General features: G+C 49.1%; 1 protein-coding gene across 1 annotated transcript; it reads left to right on the top strand.

Annotated features, from left to right (window-relative positions):
- The first annotated feature begins 383 nt into the window (after positions 1-383).
- On the top strand, positions 384-6,685 carry LOC124664666 (pyruvate decarboxylase 1-like). Its single transcript, XM_047202130.1, has 6 exons — positions 384-869; positions 4,585-4,748; positions 4,844-5,494; positions 5,874-5,991; positions 6,092-6,280; positions 6,370-6,685. Exons 1-6 carry the CDS (start codon positions 384-386, stop codon positions 6,538-6,540), a joined length of 1,779 nt encoding a protein of 592 aa, XP_047058086.1. The 3' UTR covers positions 6,541-6,685.
- The last annotated feature ends 14,997 nt before the right edge of the window (positions 6,686-21,682 follow it).

The following is a 21,682-nucleotide window of genomic DNA, read 5'->3' as shown; positions in this document are numbered from 1 at the left end:
TGTTCTATTACTTAAGCTTTTATAAGTGGAGATACATTTGGTTCTGTCACGAATCGGTTCATGAAGACGAATTTTTGCAGCTAATTCTGGACTTGACAGTGCAGCGTCATCGCCGCAGCTGGCGGGGAGAGAGCACAAATGTTGTCGTGCCAATAGTACAAAAATGGTGCCACGCGCCACTTGTTCCCTTTGGTCTAGAAACCGCTTGCCCGGCGATACATGTGTCAACTCCGACCGACGTATACATCACCAACACAGAGCAGCCAACTTTTCAAAACACACGAACCTTCTCCACCTCTCGGCCTCTCTGGCTCTCTCCAACAAGGCCAAGAATCTTCGCGCCAACCGCCAACAGTCCACCGCCACCCTGCTCGCCATCCACCATGGCCGCCGCAGTCGGCTCGCTGCCGTCTCCGTCCTCCTCCCCCACCACCGCTCCCTCCATCCCAGCCAACGCCACGCTGGGTCGCCACCTGGCGCGGCGCCTGGCGGAGGTGGGCGCCCGGGACGTCTTCACGGTCCCCGGCGACTTCAACCTCACGCTCCTCGACGAGCTCGAGGCCGAGCAGCCCTCGGGCGGCGGCGTGCGGCTCGTCGGGTGCTGCAACGAGCTCAACGCCGCGTACGCCGCCGACGGGTACGCGCGCGCGGGCCGCGGGGTGGGCGCCTGCGCGGTCACCTTCACCGTCGGCGGGCTCAGCGCCATCAACGCCGTCGCCGGCGCCTTCAGCGAGAACCTGCCCCTCGTCTGCGTCGTCGGGGGACCCAACAGCAACGACTACGGCAGCAACCGGGTCCTGCACCACACCATCGGCCTGCCAGATTTCACCCAGGAGCTGCGCTGCTTCCAGAACGTCACCTGCTACCAGGTACTGTTCTGAATCTGTTCTTGTTCAATTTGGAGAGAGGAAACCGCATCAGCGGTCCTAGTTCTTTTCCCGCATCGTCAGTTTGGTCCCTATTCTTTAAAACGGAACATCGAGGTCCTAATCTTATTTAGATGCTTCACCGTAGGTCCGAATCGGTCTGACCCGCGTTGACCGGTGACACGTCGGACGTTGGTCGTTACGCGGGCGTTTTCCCGCGGCTGGCTGATAGGAAATATGCAAATGAACCCCTACAAGTTGTCAGCTTCTTATTTCTCAGCCCTTAGCTCTTCTCCCAGCTCTGTAAGCTCTCACGCCACAGAATGAAGTAAATATTTTGTATCCGAATTCAAATGAATGTTTTATCTGAGTACGGCTCCAGTCCAAATTTAAATGATGTTTTATCCGAATTCAAATATGCACCACTTGACATCAACTCGAGATCGTTACAACACAAGATAATAACTTAATAGATCGAGATCGACTCGAGAGTTTACAATATCGTCTTGTTTCAGCCAAAATAAACATCTGGGACTTGGTTCTCAAAAATATACAGATAAAACATCTCCAAAATATGAACTAGCATTCCCTCAACTAAACATCTGGGACTTGGTTCTCTTTCTTCTTTGACACTTGCTGCTTGTTTTTCTTCTTTAAACCAAGTGTTTTGGTAGGTGGTCTTGGAGGTGGGAGCTCATCTCTGCAGCTGGCAATGAATTGACTCTCGGGTAGAGGACCTGGTGGTGCAGTTTGAGATTGTTGTGTTGCTATTGCCTGCAAACCAAGTGTACATGAGAATTCAGTAAGAAAAGATAAATTTAATACCAAACAATTGACTCACTTGTTCCTGTAGAACATGAATCACACTAGATGACGTGACACTGTAACTCATTGCAGATTCCACAATACTAGCTGTTGCACTTGTAGCCATCTGGTGTACTATCTTTTTCTGAAACAAATCACAGAAATGTGAGATATAGTAATCATGTAAGGACAGATCAAGCCATCTGGTGTACTCATGTAATGTACCTTGGCACTACTCTTTCTTTTCACTGGCATTTTCATTGGAGGTTGTGCATGTTGTGCTGTAGCTGGTGCATGTTGTGGTGCTTCCTGTGGTGCATATTGTGCTGCAGCTGGTGGTTCTTCCTGTGGTGCATATTGTGCTGCAGCTGGTGGTGCTTCATGTGGTGCGGCTGCTTGTTGTCCTGCAGCTCTACCAAGTTCTGGGCACTTCCTTTTGGTGTGGCCAGGCTCATTGCACACACCACAGTGGCCAATTATGCCATGCCTGCTAAGCCTTGTGCCACCTTCCTCCTCTAGTGGACTTTTCCTTCTCTTTTTACTAGGCCTACCAATTTGTTTGTCAAATTTAGGTGGCCTCATTTCAGGACCATTCATTTTCTTCCACATTTTGGGATCACCGCATGGCATTATGGCCCCACCATAAGCTGCTCTGAATGCATCTAAGCTGTAGCACTTGTGGACTGCTGATTCCGGCTTTATCCTTTCATGCCTAAAAGCTGCACAAGCATGTCTACAGGGGATTCCTGATAGCTGCCAGGCCCTACATGTGCACTCCATTTTGTCTATGCGCACCTCATATTCACCACGCAAACCCTTTACTTTGAAAAGATTTTCCAAAGACGGAAGAGCTTCATAATTGGTTGCAAAGTCAATGTTTTTGGCCAGCTTTTTCCTAATTTTGGGACAAATGTTGCCACACATTTCTTCTAGTTCCTTCCTCTTGCTAAAATACCTAAGCATAACCTGATCTTTGATCTTCTTCAGGCTAGTAATTATTGGTAGTTCTCTAGCATCAAGTATGTACCTATAATTGCAATAAATTTCAGAGCAAGTAGTGAGTATCTAAACTGGTCTGCTACAGCTAATGTTGAACAAGTAAATGCAAGTAATTTCACATTTACTAACCTGTTGAACACTTCACATATGTTGTTCAGCAGCAAGTCACATTTAGGCAATTCACATATGCAAGTATACTTGTCTCGATCACGATAACCTAGCTGCTCCATGAAATCTGTCAACCACAGAGGTGACCAAGTATCTGCTTCACATCCATCAAATTTTGCTTGCTTGCCATCGACATAGCTCTTTGCATCCCCAAATCCGCAAAAAAACCCGCTGTAATTGATCTCTACTGTGAATTCCTCCTCAAGCGGACCTAAATAGTAGGCCAATCGTCATATTATGTCGCCAATTCGACCTACAAATCTACTGCCGTGATGTGGCTGCACGAATTGGGGATTTAGGGTTAGGGTTTACTCACCGTAGCGGGCAGGAGGATCGTTTGGTCGCCGGCGCTTCGGCCCCTTGCTCGCGGGCTCGTTCCTCGCGTTCTCCACGCCAGCCGCGTCCGCAGCAGCTCCACCGCCTCCGGTCATCACCGGAGTAGCAACGCCGCCGCCAGGTCGCCTCCAGAATCGCGAGTCGCGGGAGAGAACGTTTGGTCGCGACCGATTCGCTGGATGGGTACGATGCTGGATGGATACAGGAGCGAACCTGGGGGGCTACTTGCAAAATTACATCTCTGATCGTTATCCGCGTGGACCCCACGTCCGACGTGGCACCGATCAGCGCTCGTCACATCGGTTTAGGACCTGCGGTGAAGCAACTAAAAAAGATTTAGGACCTCGATGTTCCGTTTTGAAGAATAGGGACCAAACTGACGCTACGAGAAAAGAATAGGGACCGCTGATGCGGTTTCCTCATTTGGAGATGTTCGGTTCCGATGTCCACCCAGTAAGTTGTAATGCTTCGGATTTTATAATGGTTTTAGACATAGCTTTTTACAGGGAAACTTTATATTTGTCCTAGTTTGAATTGGAATCGAGGGACTGAATGCGAGGTGTCATTCGCACTTGTCCTCCTGTCATATTCAGTTACTGAAGATTTTTTCTAATAATTTGTTTCATGTCCATCAGTCTGGGGTTTTGGGTTTAGGCGGAATTGTCAGGGATGTGCCTAAGAATGCCTCTGCTACAGCTCTAGCATTTTCAGCCTAAAACGTTGACCCAATGTGCAGTCCGACAGTATTATGACATAGTTTGCAATCTTGCATTATCCTTCCTGACATGCTTCTCTTTCTGTATTGTCGGGTCGCCGCGATGCTAAATCTGCACAGCCTGATAGGATCATACGTTCTGCCCTTCTGGGGCACGTAGTTAGGGATTGCCGATTTAGTTTGTACTTTAATTGTGAACAATCACTCTTTTGGAGGTAAAATTGTTCGCTGAACACATTGACTAGGTGCTTGTAGATCCGTCATTGTAGATTCTATCAGATTGATTGTTGGTCATAACTTCTGCACCAACTCAAAATGGACATTCTGAGACCACTATACAGTAACTGTTACTCCTAAATTTGATGAATGAAATGGAAAGGTGGTCTAGCTCGGTTCAAATTATGTTACTCTGAAATTGGCTTATTGGTTCAAATTATGTTACTCCTTCTATGCTTACTTCAACTAATGTAAATTGTGAGTAGCAACTATGCGTAACAACTTCAAGCATAACTTCTGCTCCATTACAACGTTTAGTGCAGCAGTTGTATAATTCTTAACATACTTAATACTATACAGAACCGAAAGAGGGAATAAATGGTTCATGTGTAGGAAATTACATGAACATGAATAACCAAATGGAAGGTTAACAGCGGCCTAAATCTTTATCTTCTGCAAATGGTATCTCAAATATTGCAGGCAGTGGTGAACAACTTGGAGGATGCACATGAACAGATTGACACTGCCATCTCCACCGCACTGAAGGAGAGCAAGCCAGTTTACATCAGCATCAGCTGCAACCTCCCCTCGATCCCGCATCCTACCTTTAGCCGCCATCCTGTCCCTTTCTTTCTGTCCCCAAGGTAAGTCGGCATGTTTCCTCTATGCACATGAAAAGGATGAGGTGGCAGGCAATGGGCATGGTACTACTAATATGATTGAAATTTTCATTTCTCAGATTGTCAAACCAGATGAGCCTTGAAGCAGCAGTGGAAGCCGCTGCGGCTTTCTTGAACAAATCAGTCAAGCCGGTCCTTGTCGGTGGACCGAAAATGAGGGTGGCCAAAGCATGTAAATCTTTTGTAGAGATGGCCGACGCGAGCAGTTATCCCATTGCAGTGATGCCTTCTGCAAAGGGGCTTGTGCCAGAGCACCACTCCAGATTTATCGGCACTTACTGGGGTGCTGTGAGCACTCCATTTTGTGCTGAGATCGTGGAGTCAGCAGATGCCTATCTGTTTGCTGGGCCGATATTTAACGACTACAGCTCTGTTGGATACTCACTTCTCATCAAGAAGGAGAAGGCGATCATTGTCCAACCAGACCGAGTGGTGATTGGAAATGGGCCTGCATTTGGGTGTATTCTGATGAAAGACTTCTTCCATGCACTTGCAAGCCGGCTTAAGAAGAACACGACTGCGTACGAGAACTACTCACGCATTTTTGTGCCCCAGGGTGAACCTGTTTCGTCTGATCCTGGAGAGCCTTTGAGAGTAAATGTGCTTTTCAAGCATGTTCAGAAAATGTTGTCTGGCAACTCAGCTGTGATTGCAGAGACTGGGGACTCATGGTTTAACTGCCAGAAGCTGAAACTACCAGAAGGCTGTGGGTAAGGTCCCTAGAGATATTTCAGAGCAGTTACCTTACACCTATGAGTTCCCAGATTGGTTATTGGTCATATACATTATCTTAGTATTTCTAATTTAGGTCTAATCAAATTATATTCAGATATATCTTGTTCTGAACTTCAGCAAATGCAATACTATCAAGGAAAATTTGATAAAATGCCACATAGCTGTTTGAACTTTGATAAAACAACCCGGAAATATGGGGTCATATTATCACCTGGTTTCAAATATCAATACATTTCAAAAAGAATAATAAAATTGCAGACTATTCACTTCAATTTTTTGCATTCGCAACCGTCAGTTTAATAGGATTTATCCTATTCAATTTTTACTCAATTTAACACAAATTTCTTCTGACAGGTACGAATTTCAGATGCAATATGGATCAATTGGTTGGTCGGTGGGTGCAACTCTAGGATATGCGCAGGCTGCTAAGGATAAGCGTGTCATTTCCTTCATAGGTGATGGCAGCTTTCAGGTACCAGAAATTCAGAATGCCTAAACTTTACATCTTGTTTCTTAAGTTCTATCGAAATATGTGGTTATATATCAAGAATTAATTGGGCTGGTGAATATAGGTGACGGCACAAGAGGTGTCGACGATGATCCGGTGGGCGCAGAACAACATCATCTTTCTCATAAACAATGGCGGCTACACCATCGAGGTGGAGATCCATGACGGTCCTTACAACATCATCAAAAACTGGAACTACACTGGCGTGGTGGAAGCATTCCATAACGGCGAGGGCAAGTGCTATACTGCAAAGGTTGGTGATGCAGGTGTAAATTGTATTTCTACAGTTAAAAACATTTTAAAATAGCGCATTGCAATGACATTTGACACTCGTGTCTGTAGGTCCGAACAGAGGAGGAACTGAAGAAGGCCATTGAGGCATCTCTAGGACCTAACAAGGATTGCTTGTGCTTTATAGAGGTAATTGTACACAAGGATGACACTAGTAAGGAGCTTCTTGAGTGGGGCTCTAGAGTTTCCGCAGCGAACAGCCGCCCACCAAATCCTCAGTGAACATATCAGATATTCAGATGATTGATCCTCATCGAGCCTAATGAGGTCATGTAATTCTCAATAGGATATGCTACTGATATTTGAATAAACCATCTATGTAAGATCACTACTGTTGCAAGTACTCATGGTCGATGTACAGAGATGATGTCAGTTCAGAAACTAGTACCTACATTTATTCAATAAGCCAGAATTATGAGTGAACAATCTGACAGACGCTAGCATGGACTGCAATAAGCCAGAATTTCCAGTTTTACGTCTGTTTATTTAACTGTCAGACAAACAAACAGTAATGGATATAGTTCCATTTCCAGATAACCGCAACAAGATAAGGATCATAGTTTCAGTAGCATCCTAGGGAACGATCGACGATCGGATGCAGGACAGGACTGCAGCTCCACGAATCAATGGGGGAGGTTCTTCAGCGTATACCACGCGCAGGCGAAAAACTCCAGAGTTGCGAGGTTTCTCACCTGCGTGAGGCCGCGGCGTGCCAACCTCATCTCATCTCGCACGCGGAGGATGAGGTGGTTCGACGGATTCCCGCCCTGGCGCGCGAGCAGGAACTGGCTGATGGTGTCGCTGGCGGCCGTGAGGAAGACCAGGGTCTCCTGACCGACGGTGGCGACCTCGCCGTGGTGGGTGGTCCAGCCGTCCCAGGGGTCGGTGCTGGGCAGGCCGAGGTACCGTGCGCAAGCCCTGAGCGTTTCCCCCGCCTCGGCATGGATCTGGAGCACGCGGGCGAGGCCGTCGCGGGCGATGTCGACGATGTCCGCTGTGGTCGCGTCAGCCGGCTCCGCCGGGAAGAACCTGGCGACCCTGTACACGGCGAGCGGTACCTTGCGCGCCATCTTGGCCCAGACGTCCCGCTCGAGTCGCTCGACGGCCTTCACGATCGTCAGCGCGGCGAAGTATTCCTCGTTGACGTGGTGGCGCATGCCGAGCAGCGCGTCGAGGGCAGCGGAGGCGTCCCTGTGAGCGGCGCGCGCCAGACCCAGTGTGGTGGCATAGATGTGTTGTTCGCCAGTCAACGAGAGGTTGTACGCTGCGTGAAGACTCGCGCTGGCTGGAAGCAGCGGCAGGACCCGGCCGTCCACCGGGATGTTGCTCTCCGCCCCCTGGGCTTTTTTTATTTTATAAATGGAGGTAAAAGATTTACCTCATTCGTTAATTAAGAAGAGAGTGTCCAGTTTTTAGGAGAAAATCGGCGAAAACCTACAGCGATAGGGTCAAGTCCACACAAACAACACACCTACACACGCCCACAACCAAGACACTCTAACACCGCAACACTAACAATCACTCAGACACAACACTCCAACACCGAGCCATGAATGACAAGCTATGACATTGGGGGGCACATGTCAGCCAACTGCCGATCCACAGTAGGCAATAGCTAAGGTGGCGAGACAATCACAAACTTCTCTGGCGACGATAGCTCTGGGCACCGCTGATAATGGCCCAGACTTAGGAACCCCATCGTCAATAGGAACCACATGCCTGACAGACTCAAGCGAGAGAGAAACTGTACCATCAACATCACACTTCTCAAAACCAAGACGCGGCGGAGAAGCCACATCCGAGGACTCATGCGAGCCGGGCCTCACTTCCTCGACGGAAGGAGGCGTAAGCACACGACGAGACAACTTGGACTTCGGCTCATGGGCTTTGGCTCCTTAATAATCGCCAATGCATCTTGGACTTTGCAATCCTTACGGGAGAGCCAAATTGAATTTCCCAGAAACATGTGTCTACTTTGGGCAACAATCAACCGCATCTTAGATTGCCAGCTCAGGTGGTATGTAAGTTGGTTCGATTCCTACCTCGAACATATACTCGCGGTAATACTTCCACCTGTTAGACCGACAATCTGTTAGGCTGGTTTTGGCGATTCACTTGCACAAAGTTCAATACGTTTAACAGATCGGTGGAGACTCTTGTTCCGGTTTTATCTGTTGAACGGCGTGTCCGATTTGGAGAACTTACTGATTTTGATGGCCCTTAAAACTATTATTATTATTATAAGTATTGTTTGAAAAGATGTAATTTTATGAACTACTTGTAATTTTTTATTGAAAACTAAAAATTATATAACCAAAAAACTGTAGTTGTGCAAATCACCACGTTGTTTGTGGGCGTTAAACATCCTAAAGCAAGAAATATGGGTATACATATCCCATGAGAAATTAATCACTTACATGTAGTCTTTTCTCTGTTTCTGAAATCCTTGCACTATATATGAGCTAGTAAGAGCAAGTGGTCTCTCCTAAACGTGGAAGGAAAGGTGAAGCTAGGTAGCGTCGGCGGGAAGGAACAGAGGCAAACAACTTGCTAGGACTATGTAGGGAAGCAAACGAAGTCTCAACAGACTGTCAGACGGCGCAGGCTGTCACCCGCGAGGGCGGCGCTGGTAAGCTCGACGGCGGCTCTGGCCTCCTGCAGCGCGGCCTCGAGGTCACCCACGGCGGCGAGTCGCTCTCGCTCAGCTTCGACGAAGCGGCGGCCAGTACAATATGTGGACAGCCACCGAGTGTTGGCACTGATGTGTTGTCGGCCCGTCCACGAGAGGTTGTACGCTGCGTGAAGACTCTCGCTGGCTGGAATCAGCGGCAGGACCCGGCCGTCCACCGGGATGTGCCTCTCCACCGCCATGGCGCGTGAGAGAGCGTCCCTCGCGTCCCACAGCTTGGCGTTGGCGAGCTCCATCCTTCCACACGCGACCAACGGCAGCGCCTCGGCCAGCAGCCCACCGGCGGCGCGGAGGCATTGGTCCACGCCGACCACTTGCTGGTATAAAGGATCCGTCGTCCACTCCGGTTCACAAAATTTATGGTAATTATCCCCTAGCAGATGCTTTCCATATCTTTGTATGATAACTCTCAGTCGAGGATATACATCATCGAGCTCACAAGGAGGAGCCAACATGCGTCGGCACACGGGGCAACTCGCCTTCTCCATGAGCCACTTCTCCAAGCATGCATTGTGGAAGCTGTGCCTGCATGTCGTCTCCTTCCACACGGCCGTCCCCGCCTCGTTGTCCAAGCAGATTGCGCAGTCGCTGCCATCGGATGGCGCCTCCACCATCGTCAGCGCCAGAGAGACTGACATCACGTTCTTGACAAACGTAGCTTGAAAAAACAGCAGGCACCAGACCTAACGGTTGGTTTCTCAGATCTTTCTGTTGCTCGATTGATGCGTTCATTGATCTCCACTTGTGTGTCTGCCCTATTTATCTTAATTAATTGCACTAGTAGTCGAATTCGGACGAGCCACACTTTACACGGCAAACGAAAATCATACCTGCTCCCGGTCCTACTCGATGCCGAAACGAGATCGAACACGTGCATGACTCGGACTACAATGCCTGGCCTAATCTTTTCGCCCTGTCAAAAAATTTGGATGCATGTCTTCTTGGAAATTTGTCCTAAATTTGGCCCAGCACATTTATACTATTTCATAAAGGCATCTCCAACGCTATGACCCAAACCGGACACGTTAGCCCGTTCGGGTTAGTCCGTCCGGGTTAGCCCGTCGGATTTGATCGTTTGGGTGGCCGCGCAAACACGCGGATTTGGCTGACGGTCAGTTTGGGTCGCACACTGTACCCAACGCGCGGAGGCACCGCAAAAGTCAAAGACAAAAAAAACGAAAACAATTAAACGTAAAACATAGTTCATTAAACATATGCCCTATTTTGAAAAAAATTAAACTACAAAAGAAAGCCCTCTATATGGGCTTTAAACTAAAAAATATATATATATAACCCTAGCCTAGGGTTTGAGGTGGACGAGGTGGCCACCGGCGCGCCTCCTAGTTCCTGTGGACCTCGTCGCCGTGGGCGTTGATGCATGACGCCCCGGGTGGCGATGCGCTGTTGTGGCTCCAGCGCGTCGAGGACTCCGGCCACGACGACCACTGGGCCTCTTCCCAGGCCGAGTGGGGGTCTGGAGGGCTGGCCGCCCACAACTCCGCCCCAGCAGCCCGCAGCTCCGCCTCTCCAGAAGAGACACACAACACCACACACATCATATGTGCCTACTACTGAGGCGGAGGTGGCGCTCCTGCTCCGCCTGGCTCCTTTTTTTCATGCCTACTATTCATTGATTAGGATAATGTGGACATGCCGCCACGGGCAATGGCGGTAGGCCCTGCCGCCTCCGGCTGTGGCGACACGTGTCGCCTGGGGGCTACACAGGAGGTGGTCCTTTTTGTCAATTCTACTCACATGTGATCCTTTTTGTCAATAAATATGGGAGGGTGGTCTTTTTGACAAAAATTCGGCCACGGCCGCCGCCCACTCAACCATCCACGCCGCCGCTGCCCAAAGATGTCCACATCGGCCTCGGCGAGTGACTGGTTCCCCACACGCGGACAATGCCGCGCCGGTCGCGGGCTGCTTCCCCCGCCGTAGAGCGCACATTGCCTTCTGCGAGTTCGGGCGCGTCGAGCGCGGCCGTCTCCTGCGATGGAGGTCGAGCACTTGCCGGCGGCGGGAGTCCGCGGTGCTGCTTAATTTTGTGATCCACCTCGAGCGAAGACCTCCTCCTTGTGGTCGACCTAGCCGGCCACGTCCAGGGGCCACGGCTCCCTCAACTTCCGGCCGGTACCTCCAAACGGTCATCGTTGTGGCCTGTCTCCGGCAGCCTCGAACCGCACGGCAGAGATGTTGTGCCGAAGTGCCGCAGCTATAGGGGCAGGGATGCCCCGGAACCCACGGCCCCTCATCCCCTCCTCGCTTTGCTCTGCCATACACGCCCAGAAGCACCAGCAGGCGGCGGCCTCCTCCGCTCCGCTAAGACCCCCTCTTCACCCTGTGACGCTGCGAAGTGGGAATGCCATCCGTTCCCCCATGAGCCCACCGTCTCCTGCTCGTGGTTTCCGCCATGGCCGCACTCGGGGTCGTTTGAGAGCAGATTGATTGAAGGTAGTGGCCGGGGTCAGGGTCGGCCGAGATTAATCGAGATAGGATGGAGAGGGCAAGGCATGAGAAGACGCGGGAAGTTGCTAAGCGGCGGACTGTGCCGCGCCTCGTGCGGCTACCGGGGGCGGAGCAATGAGGAAGATGGAGACTCGATGGGGCGCAGGGTCAGGGCGCGCGTGCGGGAGGGGCCGCGACGTGCACGGCCTTTGCTGGCCAGCGATGCGGCGGTCCAGCCTGGGGAGGGATGCGTCCATGGCCGAGCTGAAGACTGCCGGCAAGAGCGGAATCAATTCTAGATCGATCCGCTCCTGGTCAATGTGCTAACCGGTAGTAATTTGCTACTCAGAACTTTTTTAGCAACAATGCTACACATACGGACACCTCTTACGGAATCAACTTACGGACTCACATTAGGCAAAACATGAGATCGTGATCCGCTTTTGTAGGAGTGAATTCCAAACAGAACCAACCCCATACATACACGTCAGTCCGTAAAGATTTTATATGCCCAGCACGTCCGTAACTCTAGCATTTTTGCTTTTTTAACTCTTTCACTAAATGGGTCCCACGCACATGCATTTTGTAGAAATATTTTGGCCTCGCGCGACCGCATGGTGCCTGCTGCTATTGTCGCCTAGCAAAATCGTAAAAAGCAGAAATGGCAACCATTTAGTCGTCGTCAGTTGATGGACACAATCTAGCGGCGCCAAACCCATGCGCATGTACTCATGTGAACACCGAATTCACTCTCCATAAAAGATAGAAACTTGATCAAATACTTGAGCAAAGTCTTAAGTCGCGAATATTCACGCGAGCGCACGCGCTATTCGTGTGTGTTGCATGTCCTTATACTACTATCTAAGAGGCACAAAAAATGCCCCCTTATAAGCTGGTCTCCACTTCTCTAGACTAGCAAGGTGGGACTAAATATTGCAAATGCTTCTACAGCCAAACAAGCTATGCTACCCTGGTTTCGGTATTGGACCGTGCTCACTTGGGCCAAGCTACTTTTGTCTCTGCTGGGTTGGGCTTGAGCTGTTTCCGCTGGATTTGAGATTGAATATTTTTGTGGTACATGTTACTACTGGTCGGATACTTATTTTTCATACCCGAACCAAACGTTTGACTATTAGTACTACTAACTTAGTGGTCCATAATAATTAATTAACGAATGAGATTGATTAGTTGATCTACACTTTTCCCTCAAAAAAAAAACTCAGTTTTCACCTATTACACGTTGTGATTGCTAGTGGTGGGGCCCAGCTGGGTGTATGACCCCGGGCATGGCCTATATATGTACGGTACCGCCGACCGGAGTTTCCAGAGCTAAACATCACGATTAATCCATATGCAGTAACCCAATGCTTACTGAATACCCTTCGGCTGTGCCGGGTTGCTAGGAGCTGGCTCCGTCCATGGTGATCCCTACAAGTGCATGGTTGTTAGTTAGTTAGCTAACAGTCATAAGTTCATTTGCATGGAAGTACATATCTAACGAGCACCAGCTTATTAGCAAAAAGCTAGTTAGTACAAGTTCCTAATTTTGTTTGGTTGATTAGCAACACTAATTTAAATCTACTAAAAATGTTTAGTTCTTGATTAATTGAGTAAAAAATATCTAATCGTTTGGCTTATTAGTAGCACTAGTTTCAACCTGCCATGAACAATAAAAATGATTAGTTCTTGATTAATTAAGTAAAAAAATAGCTAACCGGCACCTGCAGCTATCAAAAGCTAGTAACACAAGTGCCTAGTTTGGCTTGGCTTATTAGTAGCACTAATTTTATATCTGCCATGAACAATAAAAATGCTTAGTTCTTGATTAATTAAGTAAAAAATAGTATCGAATCCATGAACTCTAACTATACTTATCTGTGTTTACGGAAGTTGATCCAGTCTGGCCTACTCCGTTGAGGTCAAGTATAGTCGTACATAGAATGAACTGGCTAGTGCACACCACATGCTAGATAGATGCATCAGCCAAGTGCACATGTGCATCCGCCAAATATGATAGCACCGCTTGCTACCTACCGGTTTTACTTTAGAACCCATTTAAAGAACATTGGTACAGTTGCATGTCCATTGTAGCTTGGCGTTTTCACTCCGCCGGTGAGTTTGGGACAACACCATAGCACCAACAAAGGCATGCCAGTTTGTCGGAGCCTACCCAAGACCTGAGCATTCCCGTGCCGGTGGTGTGAAGCGCCACTTCGTGATAAGGCCACGCGGTGAAGGACGATCCCAGAGCTTCTCTTCTTGGACTCCGTCGACAACCTGCAACTAGAAGCATACCATGTCATACCCTCATCATGTCTTTGTTATAGCTGCGGATGGCGGCGTTGTTCGCAGAACTAGCGTATTGTCTCACGGGCCTCCATTGGTGTTCTGGTACTTCTTGGTTCTAATCTGGCTAGCACCCAAGGCGACCATGACCTGAATCGGTGATAGAAGAAGCAAACTAATAAGGAATACTTTGCAAATTGATCAAGAAGATCTAACAGAGAAATACTTGCGGTGGGGTTACCGTCCTTGACTGGACATGTGACAAACCAACATTTCGAGCAACTAGCGCTGCTAAAGCAGTCCTCTTAAAAAAGTGGTTCAGGCTTTATCAACCTACTTTATGAGCTGCTTCAATCTCTTCTTCAATGATAATTATGTCCAAATACTGGTGGGCGGGATGACTGGATAAAAGAGTTTTACATTGGCAGGCATGGGAAAGCCTGTCTTCTTCACCATGGAAAAAATAGCGCGCTATTTCGGCGTTAATAGCACGCTATAGCATTTTTGGACATGTCACACTACATCATTTCGGCGCTATAGCGTGCTATGATATGCTAGCTAGATTGCTAGAGAGGCATGCATCCTTATGGGCGAGAATGTTGAAAGGGAGGTACTACCCGGATGGTGAAATTCTTAATGCTCATTGTCCGAATAGTTTGTCGCCAGTCATCCACTAGAGAAGTTCTGAAAATGGAGCTAATCAGAAGGGTTGGAGATGGCACAACTTATGAAATATGGCATGTCTGCATCCGGTCAAGTAGTCGTACATAGAATGAACTGGCCGGTGCAGACCACATGCTAGATAGATACATGGCAAAGTGAATGTACATGTGCATCGATCGGCCATACTAGTGCACGGTGTATGATACGTACTAATACATGCATCCTGTCACAAAATGCATGCAACACATTTCCATCATCATGATGACATCAATTCGTCACATTGCGCACCTGGCCATTTGTGACAGGATTGCATGTACATTTAAGATGCTTGTTTGTGTCAATCAACTAAATAATCGTTTGAATATTTGCCTACTAAACTTCACGAAATGGTAATAACATATACATGATGAACTCTCCTGCTTGAAAGTAGAATCTACAGCCATTGGTGGTAACCATCCTCACGCCGCATTAGGAGCAAACCAGGCCCACTTGGCTCGGCCGATCCCAATGCGGGCTCGTAAATTCATGTCGTCGTGTTACAGTACACGCGTCGACGTCATCACCACCCACAGTCAAGCTCAGGCCTGGCCCACGCAGGCCCAAATCTGGGATGGCATTTCGCCGCCATCGGCCACCACTCCACCCCACAACCAAGCGGCCACGCCATCACCGCCACACCACCCGGAGTTGCGCCATCCAGGACGACACGCCACCGCTAGGGCCATCGTCGACCAAGGGGGACACCACCTCCGGCCGGAGAAACCCTCGTCTCCCTTCCTAGCACGAGAGTAGAGGCAAGTCTGCCGCCACCGGAAGCCGACGGTGGCTGGGGAGGAGAGATATGGGCTCTGGACGAAGGGACGCTAGGGTTATCCGGCTGTGTTGTACTAGATGCACCGACGTCACTGCCGCCCACAGCTCGAGCCACTCCTCCGTCCGCCAAAGATGACGTAGTCAAGCCCGGGCCTGGCCCGCCCAAAACCAGATCTAGGCCAGGAGGATGACGTCATCGGCCATCGCTCCACCCTGCAGCCAAGCGCCCAAGCCATCGCCGCCACACCAAGCGGATCTACACCGTCTAGGACGGCGCCCCGCCATCGGAACCATCGTCGACCTAGGGACACTGCCTCCGATAGGAGAAACCCCACGTCTCCCTTCCTAGCGCACGGGTAGAGACAAGTCCGCCACCTCCGGCACCCGACGGTGGCAGGGGAGGAAGGGGGGCTCTTAACGAAGGCAGCGGCGGCAGGGGAGGAAGGGGGCTCTTAACGAAGGGACGCTAGGAGCGAAGCTATTTACTTTGAATCTAAACTAGCTACCTACTAGACATAAGCATGCAAGGTTATGCCACATACTAAAACTAAATGGATTTGGTACGTATCGTCCGGTATTAGATAGAAACATGCAAAGATTACTCATGTAGTAGTACAAAGCATGCCGCCCGAGCACCTTGTCACGGTCCAAGCTCGACTTGACTAGTAATTCGGCAACAACTGCGTTCCCACGTGTCATGCCGAGGCGTTGGCTTCATCGATCCGGGGAATACCAAGGCATAGCCTACAACAACCACCGTTGTCAACGCGTCATACTGCGGCTGCACCGCCAGCTATCTCCGTCAACTTCTCAAGCTGTGTGCCCTTATTTCAAGCATTAAGATAGCTACCCATCGTGTTTGTAAGCATGGGATATCAAATTCTCCATCATGCATAAAATATAAATCTGCACGCATATACCGATGATCACAGTGCACATGAGATGGTGGCCACGAGAATAAGAGCATCTCCAGTCGCGTCCCCCAAAGAGATTTGAGGCGCGCCGGACAAAAAAATCGTTACCAGCCACGCGCCCCAAAGGCCCTTTCCGTCCGACGCGGTCCAATACGGTGTCCGGCGCATCGAGCCCGTCCCCGCTACACAGGGGCGCTTTGGGCACGCCGGACACAACGAAAAGCGAGGCGAGGAGTGGCGGGACCGACGCGTCAGTGGCACATTGAAGTTTAACCTAACCGTCGCCTACCTCGTGACGAAAGTTATTAGCGCGCAGCAACGATGCAGTTCCCGCAGAGGCGCAGCGAAGCGTCTCGTCGCGCCTAGCTCTGCGTGCCGGCGTTAATGAGCACCACCGCTCCCCCGCCTCCCTCAGGCCTATAAAAAGGGCGCTCTCTCATCGTCCCTCACACACAAACCCTAGCCGCCACCATCTCAAGAGTCGACACCATGGCTGGTAGAGGCAGAGGCAGAGGTAGAGGCCGAGGCCGAGGCCGTGGTCGTGGTCGTGGCCACGGTAGAGCTGCACGCTCGCCGTCGCCTACGACGCCGTCGTCTTCGTCGTTGGACCTGCAGGAGGAGGAGCAGGAAGTGTTGTTCGAGTTCGTCGTCGTTCTCAAGGGTGACCCACTCGGCATCCAGAGGCTGCCGGACAAGTTCGCCGACTTCATCACCAGCAACGAGCCAGCCGCGCTGCATCTGTGGGAGGCTGGCTGCGACTGCTGCCGGTGGCTGGTGGACGTGCTCTTCGACAGGCGCGGCAAGATGTACGTCCACACCGGCTGGGAGAAGTTCGCGCGCTACCACGACCTCGAAGTCGGCTGCGTGCTCACATTCTCCTACCTTGGCGACGCGGATATGAGCGTCAATGTGTTCGACGAGACGCGCTGCCGCCGGCACTACCACGGCGACACCGATGAGGAGGACGATTGAGTGTTGTTTCTTCACAGCGAAAATAGGCACGGAGGTTTCTGGATGTTCTTTCTCGAAAGGACCAATAGGGCTATCATCACCAGCTGAATTTTCCAGTTTGGGTGTCTGGGAGTGTTCTTTCTTGGCAGCGAACACACGAAATATGCGATGCCAACACTAGTTACGTTTCGTTATTTTGCAATGTTTTAATTTGTGTCAACCATGGTTCAAACTATGTATTAGTTTGTGGAACCATGTTCCAAACTATGTCTTAGTTTGTGTAAACCATGTTCCGAATTATGTATTAGTTTATGGAATGTTTCTTCCCTCTATTGAAATAAAAACTTAAAAAAGAGTATTTTAATGTTTAAAAAAGTTTGGGGGCGGCGTTTGAGGGACGCGGCTGGGGAGCGACGTCCCCCAGACGTGGCACGAACAAAACACGTTCTCCAAACGCTCGATCCTGCGCCGTTTTGGGGACGCTTTAGGGGACGCGGCTGGAGATGATATAAGGGCTACCAATGTCAGGTGGCGTAATAAGTTAGGGACGCCACACTTCCCGCATCATAAAGTCCCCCTCCCTCTCAACCGTTCTTTGTGATACTCCTTTCTTGATTTCTTCTGGTTTTATTATCATATTGTTATCTGCTTAAATTTTCATAACGCACCAAAAATCACCTGATTCAAAATCAAGATGAGGGGTCGAAGAAATATGGTAGTAGTAAAAAAAGGCGATGAACGAACGATAGGACAAACTTTTAAACGCGTGTAGCTCTATATGTTAAGATGACTTTCACCCTCTTTAAAACTTCAAAACTGACGAAGTAGGTGATATTGTGAGGTAACTTTCTGCGTAGATAATAATCACATAAAATTTATCTTACTCAAATTTCGTTAAAAATAAAGAGTTAAGGCTATCCAACGATGGATACTAGAGCCACCCTAAGTCGTCCGCCGAGGGAGAATACATAAGCACAGTTAACGAGACATCTTTCTGGTGTTATTCGTGCAACTCTTGGGAAGCTACATCACACTATTTCCGCTTTATCTACTTTTCCGCCCAAATTTTCATTTCCCGCCTAGAATTTGAGAAAACATTCTCATCTCGGCAGTTCTCCGGCCGAGCCAATATTTCATTTATGGTGTTTTGCCGCCGTTTTATACACACGGCCTTCAACACTCATACCTTCTCTCTGTTCACAGGAAAAAATATATGAACTATTACACGCACTCGAGGCATGTGTGGAATATCACAAAGAACGTGCACTTTTGGCTCATGTTTGGTCCAACCCCCACCCCGCTCGCCCATAGATCTTGGAGATCAATCGAAAGTACGAAAAATATCTGGCCAGTTTCCCTTCTATACGAAATAAATACCAATACATGTACGCGTGCCTGACTTAATGGTATACGCGAACATAACGGTATATGGACGCTCATTTGAATATGCGAGTGCTCACGTCGCTGCTCGATGCCATGTACGTGACCAGTGAGCTCCGCGGTTCCACCTCCCGACAAAGTACACTAGCTAGGTTCTCCATGGCGTCGAGCTGCCGAGAAACTCTCGTGCACATCCGCCAACTTCCCGACGAGGTTGTACGAGTAGGAGCTCTGTGGGACACTAGGTACTTTAATTTGTATTACCTCCACCAAAAGCTTGGCATATATCCTGGCGATGCGGATCGTGACCATGGACGACGCCGACTTTGATGCGCCGCCACCACCACCACCACCGCACAGGAACCTCAAGTCATAGAACATCCTCCTCGACGCTGCAGCTGTGTGTTCCCATCTCGGCCAGGTCCGACATGCTCCGCTTCGGCGTCGTGCTCCTCGAGCTCATCATTGGGAGGTTCCCTTCACAGTACTTGCTCAGTTGCTCATTCCTCAACGTCATGAACTGGGTGGCAGCGGCGGTCACAGAGGGCAGTGAGAATGTGGTCATCAATCACGTCATCGCTGCCACTAGCGGCGCCTCCTCCATGTGGCCGGTGTGTGCACCAAAGCCGCGCCATGGAGCCGGCCCAACAACGCGAGCGCCATACCCAGCATGCCAGGTGCCAGCAACGGACCGTCGCCTTCGATGCTGATGAACTAGGTGACGCCGCTGGCGGGGCTGATGAGTGATGACGTGTGCAACATTCCTGACCAGGAGATGACACGTCTATGCTGCAGGCAAGTATTGCGGTGTGCTTCGCATGCTCCTAAACAACTCGAGGGCGTGTTAGAGAGCTCCCCTAGAAGATTAGCCGATGTAGAAATGGAGAACAAATGTGGAGAAGAAAGAGCAATAGTGTTGCGCGTGTTGATATGGAGACATGAAATTGAATTCGGCGAGCCTAGGTGTACGGAGCTGTGAGAGTTGCCAATGATGCTAGCCCGCTATCACAAGTCTCCTATCAAAGCAAGAACAATAGTGTAGCCGGCAGCCGGCTACAATAGTTTGCCACGTTATTTATAGCCAACTTATAGCTAGCATGTACAATAGTGAACTATACAAATATGTGTAATACTTTTACAATATAATATCCAACTTTTAGTCTCATAAAGTGTCTAGGAGCACGTGCTAGAGTTAGCTCTTGCATGAGAGCCCACTTCCCTTCTCTCACCTAATCTATCTCATTCAACTAAGCCGGAATACAATATTTTATGTCTTATAGCATGCTGACTGGACCCTATTGTACTTGCTCTCAAGGGGCGGAGGACACGGGAGTCCCAATGCAATTTTCCTATCACAGACAATAGATATTATTTCCTAGGCCGCTAGCCATCGAAGGTTTCAATTGAATAATATATGTTGGCCACGATGCTCCCCTTGCTTTTTGTATGGAGTGGACTGTCTACTCGCTCTCTTCACAAAAGGAATATGAAATGAATAGCGATCCAGCTCACATGATCGCCTATGATTCATGTCTAGGCGGCCATGGTCCTACCGATTTGACTCAACATGCTATAAAGGCACTACCACAAAAAGGGGGCGAGAGAGCGAGAGTTTATGAACTATGGCATGTTCACTACTTTCGTGTTTCTTCCGGGCTTGTTTTCAATTCATATCTACATGGTTTGTAGAAGTTTGAACCAAAAATGTATGTGTGCTAGTAAATAGGTGGGAAAACAATGGCAGGCATGAAAAATGGATGGGTAAACTGCCAAAACTATAACAGTGTGCTATAGCCTCTCGATCAAAAAGGTTGAGGGGACTATGTAATTTTAGAACCCTAGCACAACGCCATGACGATGAGAAGACACATAAAATGACGGGTAGTAGCTTTTATTTATTGGATACAATAGTACCACGTGACTCAAAAAGGAAAACGAAATTACAAGTACTAGATACTTTGATGCATCAATTGAGGGTGCGCCACATAGGAAAGACACATGGAATAATAGGTAGTGGTTATCCCCATGCATGAAATAAGGGTCCTAGAAGGGTAGATGTTCTATCTATTCCTGGAAATCTTCCGGTATGTCTAACTTCCCGAGTGCTATGAAGTTTTCCCGATATGGTAAAGCGGGTATATCTCTAAAAGTATGTCTAGAAAACCCTAACTTCCTGATAGCCTTCCAATGCCACAAGAATCTCCTAGATTGTAGCAAGTATACAACTCTCGGAAAACGATGTTGAACTACGTACAAAAGTTTGGGCGGGAAATCCCATAATTTATGTGTGGTATAGCCGTGTCGGAACCCGGCAGAAAAACTGTTGGCATGAAAGTTTTCAGTGTGAAAATTCCTGACACGAAAAAGGAGCGGGATAACTGCCGAAATGAAAACAATGTGTCATAACCTCCCAGAAACGGAAGGGAAACTATGAGATAATCATACAACTGGAGCGGGACAGGCACCTTGCACCTTGCATTTTTAGATTACCATAGAGCATCGATTTTTTTTGTTCAGGCGATGTACCTGTTACGTAGAATGGTAGGTCGCTGGACGATTGAAAATGTGAGCGATGTATTTCACTGAAGTGGTCCCTAGGAGGGTGCCCCTACCATCCAATATAAGTTGTGAAAAGCGGTTTTTGCTAGTTTTCCTGATAGAAGGAAACATAAGTAGGAAGTGTTGAGAAATCTAGTACGGGCATAAGAGGTATTGCGTCAATGTGGAGGTATCCATCTCTTTCCATGTTGCCCTCCAAAGAAAATGTCGGCGCCTCCTCAATAAACCCAATGGCGCACAGGGTCGTGACCGAGATGGCAGGGGTGTTCTCCGTGTACGTCTCCATCCTCGACCTCGCACGTACGACAAAGAAGCCCGCTGACACATGCTCGCCAGAGAGGAGGTCCGTGCCGACAGCGGTATCCTCCCCTTCAGCGTGCATCCTCTTCACAGCCATATATATATATATGGTGACTAGGAACAAGTTTATGCTTGGCAACGATTCACCGAATAGTGTGTGTTTGGTATGTATGAGAAAGAAGAGAGGTTAATTAGGTCTAGTGCGTGTCTTCACAATGCTTGATTGATGGGCGTATGCCTGGTCCGGGTGGTGGGACACATATGTAGCGGACTCGAATTTTCTTTAACAGCCGTGGAGACAGCGAGCTCGTGATGGATCCCTCCTGGGCGGGAGAGAGCTAGTACCGTAGCGCTACGTAGA

This window comes from Lolium rigidum, chromosome 6 (genome assembly GCF_022539505.1).
Source record: "Lolium rigidum isolate FL_2022 chromosome 6, APGP_CSIRO_Lrig_0.1, whole genome shotgun sequence".
In the NCBI taxonomy this organism is placed as follows: Eukaryota; Viridiplantae; Streptophyta; class Magnoliopsida; order Poales; family Poaceae; genus Lolium; species Lolium rigidum.
The sequence above is the reverse complement of the archived record's forward strand: the minus strand, read 5'-3'. Positions and strand labels throughout refer to the sequence as shown.

Bases quoted from the DNA above. Each gene is read 5' to 3' on its own strand.
- LOC124664666 (XM_047202130.1), top strand. From the start codon at position 384: ATGGCCGCCGCAGTCGGCTCGCTGCCGTCTCCGTCCTCCTCCCCCACC. The intron at 870-4,584 runs GTACTGTTCTGA...CAAATATTGCAG, and splicing joins AGAACGTCACCTGCTACCAG to GCAGTGGTGAACAACTTGGA. The intron at 4,749-4,843 runs GTAAGTCGGCAT...TTCATTTCTCAG, and splicing joins CCTTTCTTTCTGTCCCCAAG to ATTGTCAAACCAGATGAGCC.